This window comes from Herpailurus yagouaroundi, unplaced genomic scaffold, assembly GCF_014898765.1.
Source record: "Herpailurus yagouaroundi ecotype Mexico unplaced genomic scaffold, PumYag 295, whole genome shotgun sequence".
NCBI classification, from domain to species: domain Eukaryota; kingdom Metazoa; phylum Chordata; class Mammalia; order Carnivora; family Felidae; genus Herpailurus; species Herpailurus yagouaroundi.
The window spans coordinates 3239140-3249562 of NW_024412512.1; the positions used below are offsets into that span (position 1 = coordinate 3239140).

Consider the following 10423-nt stretch of genomic DNA (forward strand, 5'->3'; position numbering starts at 1 on the left):
GATGAGGAAAATTAAACGTAAGAACGTGTCACATCTGCGGCTGTGTCCTCGTGGGTAGCCCCAAAGCCCCGAGGAGGCGGTCCCCTCCCCCTGTTGGAAAACGCCCATCGGATTCGGCCCGGAACTTGGTCTCCCTGCTGATGGATGCGCGGAGTCCTCCTTCTCCCTGTTTCACGCTCGTCTGGCTTGTTCGTGTGCAGGCACACGTCAGAGGCCACCCGTGCCGGCCCCGCACGTGTTTGCCAAGCACGCCCCTGGTTTTGCTGCCGACACCAGTGTGGCAAAACCCATCGGGAGCATTCGGTGAGACTCGATCGGCTCCGCAGAGCCGGTATAGTTTACTGTGTTTGCAAATCGTGGGACGCACGTCCTTCATGTGGGGAGAAACATACGGGGGCACGTTTGTTTCTTCTGGAAAGCTGGTAACGGGTACGAAGTTTTCAGCGCGCGGCGAATGGGATGTCGCCTTCGCGGGGCACCTGTGGGGCAGTGAGGACGCCGGAAAGTTGGATCTCCTGCCCTGGGGCATCCCTGTCCCCCGCCCAGGGTGTCGAACCAGCAACGTGTGGGGGCTGAGGGCCCCCCCGCAGTGGGACTGTGCCCTGGGCATGTGTGGGTGGGTTGTAGCGAGCCCAGGTTGGACGGGGGAGACCAGGGGTGAATGGTTTGCCGCGTCAGGGAGAGCCTCTCGGAGCGGGGGGTTCTCGAGGCTGAGAAGGCCCCCTACCCCCAACCCCGGAGGCGCCGCACACGCAGGGGCGGCGAGGGCATGGGCGAGGCTGGAACCGACTGAGCCCCGGGGAGACTGGTGGATGGGGTCGTGGCCCGAGCGAGGGGGAGGTTGGCCCGGCTCCTGAGTTTGGGAACCGAGGGGATCAGACAGAACAGGGGCCACTGGGGGGGACGGGTGTGTGCCCTGCACCTGCCCAGGGAGGCTCAGGTACAGTCCTGCCTCTGACCTTTGCGTCTGCAGGTTCAAGGCCAGCGTCGGTGGCCAGTGTGCAGGGCGTTTGGAGTGTCCATACTGGGGACGAGGGCAAAGCTTGCAGTCCAAAAGACAAAGTGGGGTTGGCAGAGGAGGACTGGGCTCTAGAGTGCTGGGGCAGGGCAAGAGTCAACAGAGCCAAGGACTCTGTACCTGGACACCCATTTCAGATAGGAAAGCTGCCCCCAAGGGCATGGGGCCTGTGTGGAGTCCCAGTGGGGAGGGGTCGGGGCTGTGGGAGGACCTGGACGGTGGCCTTCACTCTCCTCGCTGCTCCTCTGACACACCCAGGCACAGTCCTGCCCCAGGGCCTTTGCACTAGCTATGTCCTCTGCCTGGCTCACCTTTCCCCCAGACCTTGTCCTTCCAGGTGCCAGTTCCAGCAGCTCCACCTCTAGAGAGGCTTTCCTGACTACCCTGGCCAAGGTCACCTGCTGTCCCTGGCTGTCACCACCCCCCTTTGCCCCTCTCTCTCTGAAATTACCCTGTTTGTTTTGTGTTCACTGGGTTCTGGTGTCTCTGCCTTCTGGCAAAGGAGATGCCTCTTGGGGGCCTTTTTGGAGATTTGGAGGGCTTTCTTTTTGCTTGTGATGATAACAGGATGTTCTGGGCACTGGGGGGGGGGGGGGGTTGGACAGGGACCAGAGACACGAGGCAGCCAGCCACGTGCCTGGAGCAGCCCCCGGGCCCCCACTTCCTAACGTTCTGCCAAAAGCATAAACCACCGAGTGGGGTTTTGCACGCTTTTATTTTATTTTTTAACTTAAAAAAAATTTTTTTTTAAGTTTATTTATTTTGAGAGAGAGAGAGAGAGAGAGAGAGAGAGAGAGAGAGAACGACTGGGGGAGGGACAGAGAGAAGGAGAGAGAGAATCCCAAGCAGGTGCCACTGTGCCATCGTGCAGCCTGACTTGGAGCTCGATGTCACAAACCCGTGAGATCGGGACCTGGGCCGAAACCAAGAGTTGGATGCTTAACCGACTGAGCCAGCCAGGCGCCTGGTGGGGGCGCTCTCTGATGGGAATTTGTAGCTACAAGGTCACCGCGACGCCCCCTATGCCAACCTGTAAGAGATGCTCTGTCCTCAAGTGCGGGGGCCTGACCTTGCCAGGAGGGAGTCCTTTTCGATCAGCCACGTATCCGCGGGTGCCCGCCGTGTGCCTGGCAAGGTGGAAGTGATTTACAGATCTCAACTCGAGCCACCCTTTTATTTGTGCCACAATATGGGCCAAATCCTGATAACTTTATTTAACATTTAAAAAATGAGGCCTAAAATGTATACAGGAAGGGGCACAGAGGTGTAAAATATATACACTTATATATATATATATATATGAAGTGTTTGGCTTGAGGAGATGTAATCGTCATATAAAATTCACTGCTTTAAAGTGTTCAGCTTCCAGAATATTCCCTCTCCCCAAAATGAAGTCCCATCCGCATCAGCCATCACCCCCTCCCCAGCCCCTGACAACCACGAGCCCCCTTCCCGTCCCTGGACGAGCCCGTTCTGGGCGTTTCACGCCCGCGGGCTCACAGCCCGTGTGGCCTCTCGTGTCGGGTCCCCTCCCTGAGCGCGTGTGTTCGGGCCCGTCCGCGGGGCGGCGGGGGTGGGCGCCTTGCTCCTGCTCGCGGCCGAGTGACGTTCCAGGGCAATATTCCAGCACGCTGCGGACACGCCCTGTTTGTCCCTTCACCCACTGGCGGCCCCTTGGGTTGACGCCACCCCTTGGCCACGTGAACCGCGCCGCCGTGCGCGTGTGCGTGCACGGTCTGCATGGCTCTCTGTTCCCACGTCTTGTGGGCAGATGCCTGGGAGCAGAATTGCTGGGTCCTGGGGGTAAGTCTGTGGGTGTTTGAGGAGCTGCCGGAAAACCGGTTTACACAGCAGCTGCCCCGTTTCCCACTCCCACCAGCCGTGTCCGAGGGCCGTGGTGTCTCCGCACCCTTGCTGACGCTTGCCGTTGTCCGTTGCTGCGACGGCCGCCATCCTGGCGGGGAGGTGGGGGGTGGGGGGTGGGGGTGGGTGAAGTCATCGTGATTTCCCGACTGGCCAATGATGCTGAGCATCTTTTCAGCTGCTGGCTGGCCATTCATGGATCTTCTTTGGAGAAAGGTTACAGGTGTGTGTTTGTGTGTGTGTGTGTGTGTGTGTGTGTGTGTGTGATCGAGATCTAATTCACATGACCGTAGAACTTACCCTTTCAAAGTGTGCAGCTTGCCGGGTTGCAGCATAATCACACAGTCGCACAACCACAGCAGCCTGATGGCTTTTTGCACTTGTACAAACATTTTGTACAGAACATGGAATGTTCCACACCCCTTCCCTGATCCGTCTGCCTCAGGCTGCCTGCCACCTTTATCGCAATCTGTTTCATAGACTTATTTATGTCAAAAAGATTTTGTTTTTAAGTAATCTCTACACCCAAGGTGGGGCTCGAACTCACGACCCCAAGATCAAGAGTCGCACGCTCTCCCGACTGAGCCAGCTGGGTGCCCCCTCCCAAAGTATTTTGTGAGTGACGAGGTGGCTTGGCTCTAGAAGGCTGGGGTCCCCCGGGAGGCAGGGACAGGAGCTCTTTTAGTCATTCCAGTAAACCCAGTGCCTGGGACACAGTTGGTGCTCCATAAATGCTCATACAGTGACCGAGTGAATGGTCCAGCCATGCCCTTGATCCTTTAGCAGGCTTTTTCAGCTTCGAGGACAGTGGGGTGCCCTGGCATTTGGTGATCAGGGACTGTGGACACTTGACCGTCTGGTCCCCGAGCCCCTCGGCAGTCCCTGGGAAGGCCCCGCCCCAGAAGGGCTGATGTGGCCGTCTGGCCGCCTCCTGGCTTGCCCGCCCTCAGACCTGGGTGAGTGCACAGGAAGGAAGGAAGGCCGGGGTCTATTTTAGTCTGTGGCCCGCTCCCCCGGGACAGTAGTCATCTCCCTGTCTGGCCGCGTGGATGGGGGGTTCCTGGCAGAACAATGGGTCGGGGATGGGGGGGGGGGGTCACGCAGCCGGGCTGGCCCAGGTGTCAGCGGGTCTGGGGACTGGCCGGAGGGGTTAGGAGTGTGGAGGCCGAGAGGGAGGCTCCCTTTTCCTTCTGGGCTTAGGAGGGAGGTCCTGCTCAGGGCCCAGCTCCCCTCCCGGCACATCCCACCTCAGGACTTGGCAGATTGGAGAGCCAAGGCCCAGAGACGGATGGAATCCTCCCGAGGGTCACACAGCGACTGAGATAGGCCGCAAGACCAGGGCTCCAGGGCACTTAGGGTCCAGGTACCTTGGCCTCATCCCTGGACCCAGGGAAAGGCCTTTTCCTCTCTGAGCCTCAGTCTGTTCATCTGTAAGCTGGGGAGACTGGACTCAGGACCTTGGGGTTTCTTCTCGTTTGCGTTCGCGGACATCCTTTCCCGCATGCATTCAACGAACGCTTGCGGGGTGCCCGCTGTGTACCAGGCCCCGGGCTGACTGCTGGAGGCACGGTGTGCACAAGGGAGACCCGGTCCCTGCCTGCGCCGTCAGGCCAGGGAGATGAGCAATGAAACCGAAGGGCACGAGGCCAAAATGGAGCACGCCAGGGCGCCACGGGAGCCGCCAGGCACCTGGCCCAGCCTGGGACATCCAGGGAGCCTTCCAGGAGGAGGTGACTGTGACACTGAGATTTGGATGAGCAGTTTACAGGATGAGTAATAGGGAGAGGAGGGGCCCCGGTAGAGGGAACGGGACCGAACATTCTAGAGAAATGGGTGGGAGGCAGCAGGGAGGCACGGGCACCCCTTGTGCCAAGCCGCTCTTTTTCCAGAGAGTCTGACAGAGAAGTAGGTGTGTCCACTCAGGGAGCTTGAGTGGCGGAATTCTAGGCCGTGGCATCTAGCTTCTGGCCCAAGGGAAGCTCGCAGCCTGGGTGGAGGGGGGGGGGGGCTCGGCCATTGGATGGGCCACAACCTTCTGCCCTAGGACAGAGTTCTATCTTCCCCATTTTACAGATGGGGAAACTGAGGCACGGGGCGGTTATGTTGCTTGGCTAAGCAGTCGGGCCCCGGGGGGCCGGATCTGTGGCTGACACAGCTCCGGGTGCCCGAGAAACTCGGGTGATTTGCAGGCGTCAAGCGGGGAAGGCGGAGGAAGTTAGGCACGCAGAGGTGGGCGGTCAAGGGTATTGCTGTGTGGCCTTGGGGCCGTGGCTCGGGCTCTCTGAGCCTGTGTCATTTCTTCAACAAACTGGCAGCCAGCCTAATACCCGGCGGATATGAGGAAACGGTCACACGCTGCCGGCTCAGGGCCTGCCCCGTGGTGCTGAGTCAGCAGCACCCCTGCTCTGGCCCAGGCCCGTGTAGCCCCGGGGTCTGGTGACTGGTGTGGGGGGCAGGGAAGGCGGTCCAGTCCTCGCCGTGGCCACCCTGACCTCTGAGGGCAGCGCAGGCGGAGGGGACTTCTCCCGGGGTGTGAGCTCGCACAAAGATGGTCTTTGTGGGGGCTCTGGGCTGAGTGGGCACCCACGGGGCATTCCTGGTCCGGCTGGCCTGGGGGTGGCTTCGACCAGGGCCTGGGGCGATGGGTGAGGGCCGGAGGTGGCTCTCAGGCTCGCCTCATTCATTTTTCTGGAGTCTCCAAGGACACAGCAGGTAGGGAATCAGGCCCCTTCCCTCCCCCGTGGGCTGGGGTGACAAGGGACGGTTGGGGAGTGAAGCCCGGGGCAGGGGCGGAGCAGTGATGGGGGACGGAGGGGCACTGTGTGGCCCAGAGGCCGTGCCTCACCGTGGGTTTGTTCGGGGATGGTTTCCTAGAGGAGACAGTATCGAAGCGGAGCTAAGGGATGAAACTTCGAGAAGAGGCCGGGGCTCAGGGGCCAGGGCTTTGGGGGATGAATAGGAGTTTGCCGGCAAAGATGCCGGGATCTGAATGGGGTGTGGGGCTTGGTCCTGGGACCCGCGTCCTCAGAAGAAAACGGTCCATGCTCAGATGTGCAGCTTAGGAAGATTCTGGCACTATAGGAAGGAGGCGGCTGGAGGGAGGCTCCGGAGCTTGGGGAATCCAGTAGTCTGACATGGAGACAGGTCCCTGTTCACCTAGGGCTGGACTGCCACGCACCTTGCCACTGTCCCAGCCCAGGAAGGGTGGGAGCTGTCACAGGTCAGTGTTTCCATATCACAGGCGGCGGCGGCGTTGGAACAATGTTTCTAGAAACCTCACTCGTGACCCCCCCCCCCCCAGGCCCCACAGCCCAGGATGCTGCCCACGCCGGAGGCGGGCCTCGGGCCGTCTGCTGTAAACGCACAGGGCCAGTAAGGCTGCGGGATTGGGAACAACTGGGCTCCGCCACTCTGAACAGCTTGGGGCCTGGGACCCCGTCTCACTGCACTGCAGGATGCGGGCGGGGAATGCCCGGCGGGACTTCAGGGGCTTGGAATCCACCTGTCGTAACGCACCGTGAGGTCCTCCTCAACCCCGCAGCAAGGCTGGTGCCGGGCCGCAAGCGGTGGCCTTCAGAACATCCTGCCCAGATGTCACCCTCCTTCCTTTTTTTTTTTTTTCACTTTTATTTTTATTTTTTAGAGAGTGGGGAAAGGGTGTGAGAGAGAGAGAGAGGATCTTTCTCCGCTCGGCGCGGAGCGTCGGGTGGGGCCCGATCCCCCGACCCCGAGACCATGACCTGAGCCCAAACGAAGAGTCACTCGACCGACCGTGCCACCCAGGTGCCCCGAACATCAGAGTCTTGAGCTCAAGCCCCGCCTTGGGCACAGAGCTTCCTTAAACAGAGAGACAAAACGGCCCGCCTCCAGGCCTGAAGCTCTGTCGGCCCGGGCAGTGCCCCTCCGCCCGCTTTGTCACCTGTCGCTTCCTCCGGGAGGCCTGCCTGTGCCCGGCAGCTCTGGGCAGCCCACACCGTGGCATCGCGTGGCTCCCGGTCGCGGCCGACGTGCCCCCGCCCTGCACCCAGTCGTGTGCCGCGCAGCGGGCTCGTGGGTTGGGCAGGCTCGGGCCCATTTCACAGACTGGGATGACGCGGTAGCACTCCAAAGGGGCCCTCCGGGAAGGTCCCCGGAATTGACGGGCCGCGGGGACTGACGACCCTCTGCCTCTCCCCCTGGCAGGGCGGATGGACACGTTCAGCACCAAGAGCCTGGCCCTGCAGGCGCAGAAGAAGCTGCTGGGCAAGATGGCGTCCAAGGCCACGGTGGCCGCGTTCATCGATGACGCGAGCGGCGAGGTGCTGGACGAGCTGTACCGCGCCACCAAGGAGTTCACCCGCAGCCGCAAGGAGGCCCAGAGGATGGTCAAGAACCTGGTCAAGGTGGCCGTGAAGCTGGGCGTCCTGCTCCGCGGCGGCCAGCTGGGCGGCGAGGAGCTGGCGCTGCTGCAGCGCTTCCGCCAGGGGGCGCGCCGCCTCGCCATGACGGCCGTCAGCTTCCACCAGGTGGACTTCACCTTCGACCGGCGCGTGCTGGCCGCCGGCCTGCACGAGTGCCGGGACCTGCTGCACCAGGCCGTGGGCGCGCACCTGACCGCCAAGTCCCACGGCCGCATCAACCACGTCTTCGGCCACTTGGCCGACTGCGACTTCCTGGCCGCGCTCTACGGCCCCGCCGAGCCCTACCGCTCGCACCTGCGCCGGATCTGCGAGGGCCTCACCCGGATGCTGGACGAGGACAGCATATGACCTCCGGCCCGGGGTTTCCTGAGGGGGGGAGGGGGGGTGGGGTCGTTCTAGAACCTCTTTTCTCCCGCCCGATTCTGGCCAAATCCCCGGGACAGGCGGCCTTCCCCCCCGAGAGGAGGCTGATCCGTTGGAGGCGGCGGTTTTAAGGACTCTGGTCGCCCCTCCTCCCGCACCGTCTCAACAGGAGAAGAGCTCAGCCTGCGGGGGCGCGGCCTCCCCACGCACCCCGAGGCTGCTGCCCACCCAGGCCTGCCTGACCCGACCCCCAGCACCCCTACACTCCCTCGATCCTTCTGAAGGCTGGCACCTGCCACCTCGTCATGTTAACGATGTTGCCTGTTCCTTCCGACAGGGTCGTGGTGAACGGGAAGAAAGGGAGTGTTGGGGGGGTGAGCTGCAGCTCCCCAAATTCTTGGGTTGAAGTTCTAGCCCCCAGAACCTCTGAATGCGCCCTTGTTTGGAAATCGGGCCCTCGCCGATGGAATCAGTTGAGGTCACGCTGGAGTGGGGGCGGGCCCCTGATGCCGCATGACTGGCGTCCTCGTAAGGGGACATTCAGACAGAGAAGGCCGTGTGAAGGTGGGGGCAGACTCTGCATGGCTGTCTACCAGCCAGCGGCCTCCAGAAACTGGGAGAGCCCCCTGAACGGCCTTCGGAAGGAACCAGCCCAACGGACGCCTCGACTGCAGACTCCCGCCTCCGCCTCCAGGGCTAGGAGGGCACAGATTCCCGCTCTTGCCCTGGGGGTCGAGCGCAGGCAGCCAGGAGAGTGCGGGGGGTGGGGGCTGTGGGCGAGGATTTGGTTGGGATCGCTGCCCTGACTCCCACGCGGGAGGAGACGGAGTGTGCCCCCTTGCTCGGGGCTCAAGGGGAAAGCCATCGGAGATGCGCGCCCGTTTAAAACTGGTTATTTCACTTGTGCTTGGTGGCAGGTGTTTCCCCAAGACCTCCGAGAGCGAAGCTCGGCCAGTTCTGGCTTTGGCGACACCCCTGGAAGATGCGCCACTCTCACCTTGGGGCACAGATGGGCACGTGGGGTGTGGGAGTGAGTCCGTGACTTCTGTGTGTCGGAGGGGGACACGCGTTTTAACAGGCCGCAGAACGCTCTACAGGCCGGTCCCCTGACGCGCCGGGAAGGCTACTCTGGGCGCCCGCGGGGACGGGGAAAATGGCCCGTGACCGTTTTTTGCAGAGCCAGGTCTGTTGGGCGAAGCCTTCACACGGGAGGCCTGCAGGCCTTTTTAGGCCAGAAGATGGGTTTGGTTGACTCCGTCCGTCGTTCGAGACGTTTGGCATTAGTTAAAAACGAGGAAGTTACACGTACCAATCTAGGTTTGGAGTTTTCTCGAAAACTTGGCCTGAGCCTGCACTGCCTGCTGGTGAGGCCGCATGGGCGCGGCCCCCCTGGCCTGCCACAGTCCCCACCTGGCCCTTTCGCCCACCCCGGCCTGCTGCAACGGCCCACAAGCCATTACGGCCCCAGATGCGGGGTGGCCTTTGTGTGGTTTTTCCCTGAAAAAGCCCAAGGTCTCTTGCCCAAGAGCCACTGTTCCCACCTCTGCCCCAGCCCTCGAAGGCAAACCTGTCCTCCCATCTTCCGTCGGGAGACCGTTCGCATTCAGGAAGGGACGCGCATTCTGAGTACCCGAGAAGCCCCCCATGAGCACCTTTGTCCTCGGCTTTGCATGCGGGCTACACCAAGCAACGTGCATAACACTCTGTACTTGTGCCCTGCTGGGCTGTCCAGCCTGCCTGGACTCTTTCCATAAATCTGAGATTTAATTTAGAAAAACCAAAGAGCACGACACGGCTCTCCAAATAAAAGCACACATCTTCGGTCGGCATTACGTGCAACTGGCGACCGAATCGCTGGGGCTGACGGCTTTCTCCTGTCCTCCCGGGGCTCGGGGCTTTTGCCTTTCAAGTCGAGCTTGCGTGTAACGTCACCCGCCCGTGGGCCTCGCCGACGGGTTCCCTTTCCGCTCCAGCGGGCGCCGGGACAGACCAGCGGGCCCGCACAGCTTGTCCCGTATGGCTCGGTCGGGTTCGGCCCCTCATCACGACCACAGCCCCCGGGGCCAGCGTGGGGTCCTTTGCGGGTTTGCCTGAAAGCTACAAGGGGATGCCCCCGACGTGGCTGGGGAGGGGGGGGGGCGAGGAGGAGCCAGTTTGTGTCCAGATGTCCTGCTGTGTCCCGGGGCTCTGCATCCTTGAGGACGCCCAGGGATTCATACGTGCTTGGTGGTTCCAGACGGACCGTGGAAGCATCTGTCCCTCCTGCCGGGATCCAGCCCACGTGACCCTCAGCGGCCCCGGGGGCCGCGTCCCTTCTGCCAGCCTCTGCAGGAGGCCCTGGACAGCCATCCACCTCCGCAGGCCTGTTGAGAATCACTTGGTTTTTCAGTCCATCGAGCCTCACATCCAGGAGTGGCAGAGGCTCGCGGCCCTCACCGGGGTCCCTGTGACACCCACAGGTCCCTGTGCTTACCAGACCTCAAAGCCCATCCATTCTTGGGTCAAGTGGGCCCCCCCCGAAGTCCCCCTTTGTTATTTGTTCTGGAAACAGCCGTTGTTCACGCGCCCACACCGAGCTCTGAAATTGCTCCTGACACGGGTGCCCGCCGCGGGTGTAGACGGGGTGACGGTCCTACCCCACCTCCTGTAGGTGTGCGCTCTTGGGCGGGAGCCCCAACACCTGCCTCTTCTCTGGCAACTGGGGTCACCGCAGCGCCCCGTTGCTCAGGTCGGCACGAGGGAGGCCAGCCCACGAGGTGTGTCTCATTAGCAAGGATCC

At 61.9% G+C, this 10423-nt stretch overlaps 1 protein-coding gene across 1 annotated transcript; it reads left to right on the plus strand.

Moving 5' to 3' along the window:
- The first annotated feature begins 5287 nt into the window (after positions 1-5287).
- On the plus strand, positions 5288-8952 carry TNFAIP8L1 (TNF alpha induced protein 8 like 1). The gene is made up of 2 exons (XM_040461955.1): positions 5288-5593; positions 7064-8952. Exon 2 carries the CDS (start codon positions 7069-7071, stop codon positions 7627-7629), a length of 561 nt encoding a protein of 186 aa, XP_040317889.1. The 5' UTR covers positions 5288-5593; positions 7064-7068; the 3' UTR covers positions 7630-8952.
- Positions 8953-10423: the final 1471 nt, after the last annotated feature.

What these genes read in the sequence shown, in the direction of transcription:
- TNFAIP8L1 (XM_040461955.1), top strand. Translation starts at nt 7,069, where the DNA reads ATGGACACGTTCAGCACCAAGAGCCTGGCCCTGCAGGCGCAGAAGAAG.